The following is a 2,626-nucleotide window of genomic DNA, read 5'->3' as shown; positions in this document are numbered from 1 at the left end:
CCCTGATTTAATTTCTGTTTCTGACGCCCCCTACGGGTGACACCAAGGCCTCTCAACCCTGATTTATTTTCTGTTTCTGACGCCCCCTACGGGTGACGCCAAGGCCTCTCAACCCTGATTTAATTTCTATTTCTGACGCCCCCTACGGGTGGCGCCAAGGCCTCTCAACCCTGATTTAATTTCTGTTTCTGACGCCCCCTACGGGTGGCGCCAAGGCCTCTCAACCCTGATTTAATTTCTTAGTCTATTCAGAGTTCATAACTTAATTAGGTTGACCTTGATTGACGTAAATGTTTTGACTGTGTAAGAAAACATGTGTAATAAAGTAAAAGAACTACTAAGATTTTGAAATTTAATGAGCCTCGATAAAAACCCTAGTTTGCACAAGGGAAAAGAGTATCTCATTGTTTTTATTTATTAATGAAAATGGTTCTTGTACATCATTAAAATAGTGCTGAAAAGGCATGAATTTACTTGTTCTTCCACCAGTGGCGTGATGCTCCGTAGCTAGCTATAGTAGAACTTTAAGTTTGCTATGTTCCACGTCCTGGGGAGGGTTCTTCCTTCCATAGTCTCTAAGCGATATGTTCCTCCTTCAAAGGCTTCTTGTATACGAAAGGGGCCTTCCCAGTTTGCTGCGAACTTCCCTCCTTTATCCTTTCCCATGGGTCTTTTCAACACTAGATCGCCCTCTTGAAAACTTCTCTGTTTGACTCTCGTATTATAACGCCTAGCGGCCCTTTGCTTTATGGCGAATTCTCTGAAGTGTGCTCTCTCTCTTCTTTCTTCGATCATGTCTAGGTTTTCTTCCAAAGCTCTATCGTTCTCCTCCTGCGTTATGGTTTCTCTGCGCCAACTGGGAGGATTTATTTCCACCGGGATCATTGCATCTGAGCCATAGACCATTGTAAATGGTGCTTCTCCCGTTGAGGATTGGGGAGTGGTATGATAGGACCACAGGATGGGCGAGATGTGGGCTACCCAAGCCTCGCCTTTGCTATCTAGCCTCCTTTTCAATGCCCTTAATATAACCTTATTTGCCGATTCAGCCTGTCCGTTAGCTTGTGGGTGCTCCACTGATATAAAGGTGTTTTTGATTCCTTTGCTTCGACAGAATTCCACGACCTTTTCGCTGGCGAACTGAGTGCCGTTATCGGACACGATGTACTTAGGCAAGCCGAATCTGCAGATGATTTTTTTCCAATAAAAAATCTTGACCTGTTCCGCCGAAATACTAGATACTGGCTCTGCTTCAATCCATTTTGTAAAATAATCAACGGCGACGATGATCCATCTTGCTTGTTTGTAGCCAACTGGGAATGGTCCAACAATATCCACCCCCCACATGAAAAAAGGCCATGGGGATAACACTGATTTCAATGGCTCTCCAGGCATGTGGTGTAAATTGGCGTGTCTTTGGCATTTATCACAGTTTCTTACGTACATGGCGGTGTCATCGTGTATATCCGGCCAGTAAAAACCTGCCCTTAATATTTTTCCTGCCAAAGCCCTTGAACCGATATGGCTGCCACACGAACCCTCATGCACTTCGGACATAATGTGTTTTGCTTCTTCATTGCTGACGCATAGGAGGAGGGGGGATGCAAATCCCCTTTTGTATAGCCTATCTCCTACCATAGAATACCATGCCGCCATCTTCTTTAATTTGAAAGCCTTTTCCCTTTCTTTTGGGAGTTCATCTTTTTGGAGGTAACGGATAATAGGCGATCTCCAATCTTCTTCCTCTATCACCATCATCAAATCTTCTCCGCCGATGCTGGGAGTTTTAATCGTTTCTTGGATAACGGTTCTATGGCTCCCGGGTTTTTTTGTGCTCGCCAGTTTTGACAATAGATCTGCTCTCATATTTTGTTCGCGAGGGACATAAACTAATTCGAACGAGTCGAAGTGTTTAGCTAGACTTTGCACTCCCTCCACGTATTTGATTAACTGTGGCTCTTTCGTCTGAAACTTTCCTGACACTTGGTTGGTTATCAGTTGGGAATCACTCATGGCTTTCAACTCCTTCACTTCCATGTCTTTCGCTAACTTCATTCCTGCTATCAAGGTGATCAGTGTATTTATAATGCACTTTCTTCTATCTTATGATACGAAATTTATATGATTTCTCCACTTATTTCTAGCGTTTTCAATGAGTTTCCTAAGTTTAGGATAGTTTTGCTTTTATTTTGTTTTCACACTTATTTCATAAATAAACAGCAGTTTGACCTTTTCTCACTCTGCAGGCCATAACTGGAGCTACGAGTATCGGATTGAGGCTTGCGAGCATGCGTTGGAAAGCTAAGACAAAGAGATACAACTTTGATGTTGGAGCGAAATTCAAATTCCGAAGTTTACGTCGTGCCACGATGGGTTATATCGTACCACGATGAGAATGGAAAAAATCTGCACAGAATCTGCAAATCTTGAGGACCAAGCAGCCATCCCATCGCGCCACGATCAATCCAACGCACCACGATGCTGCTTAGAAATTAAGTCGAAAAAGCCTATAAATAGAGCCTTAGTCTCTCATATTTTATTCATTCTAGTTTTTGAGAAACTCTTGTAGCCTCTAGTATTCTATGGCTTGCTAAACCACTAGGGTTGATCTGCTGTAAGGGGATTT

The 2,626-nt window shown here is 43.1% G+C and overlaps 1 protein-coding gene across 1 annotated transcript; it reads right to left on the bottom strand.

Moving 5' to 3' along the window:
* Positions 1-266: 266 nt before the first annotated feature.
* LOC123922774 lies at positions 267-2,037 on the bottom strand. Its single transcript, XM_045975462.1, has 3 exons — positions 1,445-2,037; positions 982-1,183; positions 267-299 (listed from the first exon to the last, which is right to left on the bottom strand). The coding sequence occupies exons 1-3, from the start codon at positions 2,035-2,037 to the stop codon at positions 267-269; spliced, it is 828 nt and encodes a 275-aa protein (XP_045831418.1).
* Between the last annotated feature and the right edge of the window lie 589 nt (positions 2,038-2,626).

This window comes from Trifolium pratense, linkage group LG4 (genome assembly GCF_020283565.1).
Source record: "Trifolium pratense cultivar HEN17-A07 linkage group LG4, ARS_RC_1.1, whole genome shotgun sequence".
NCBI classification, from domain to species: Eukaryota; Viridiplantae; Streptophyta; class Magnoliopsida; order Fabales; family Fabaceae; genus Trifolium; species Trifolium pratense.
Note: the sequence above shows the minus strand (reverse complement) of the source record. Positions and strands in the feature narration are given on the sequence as shown.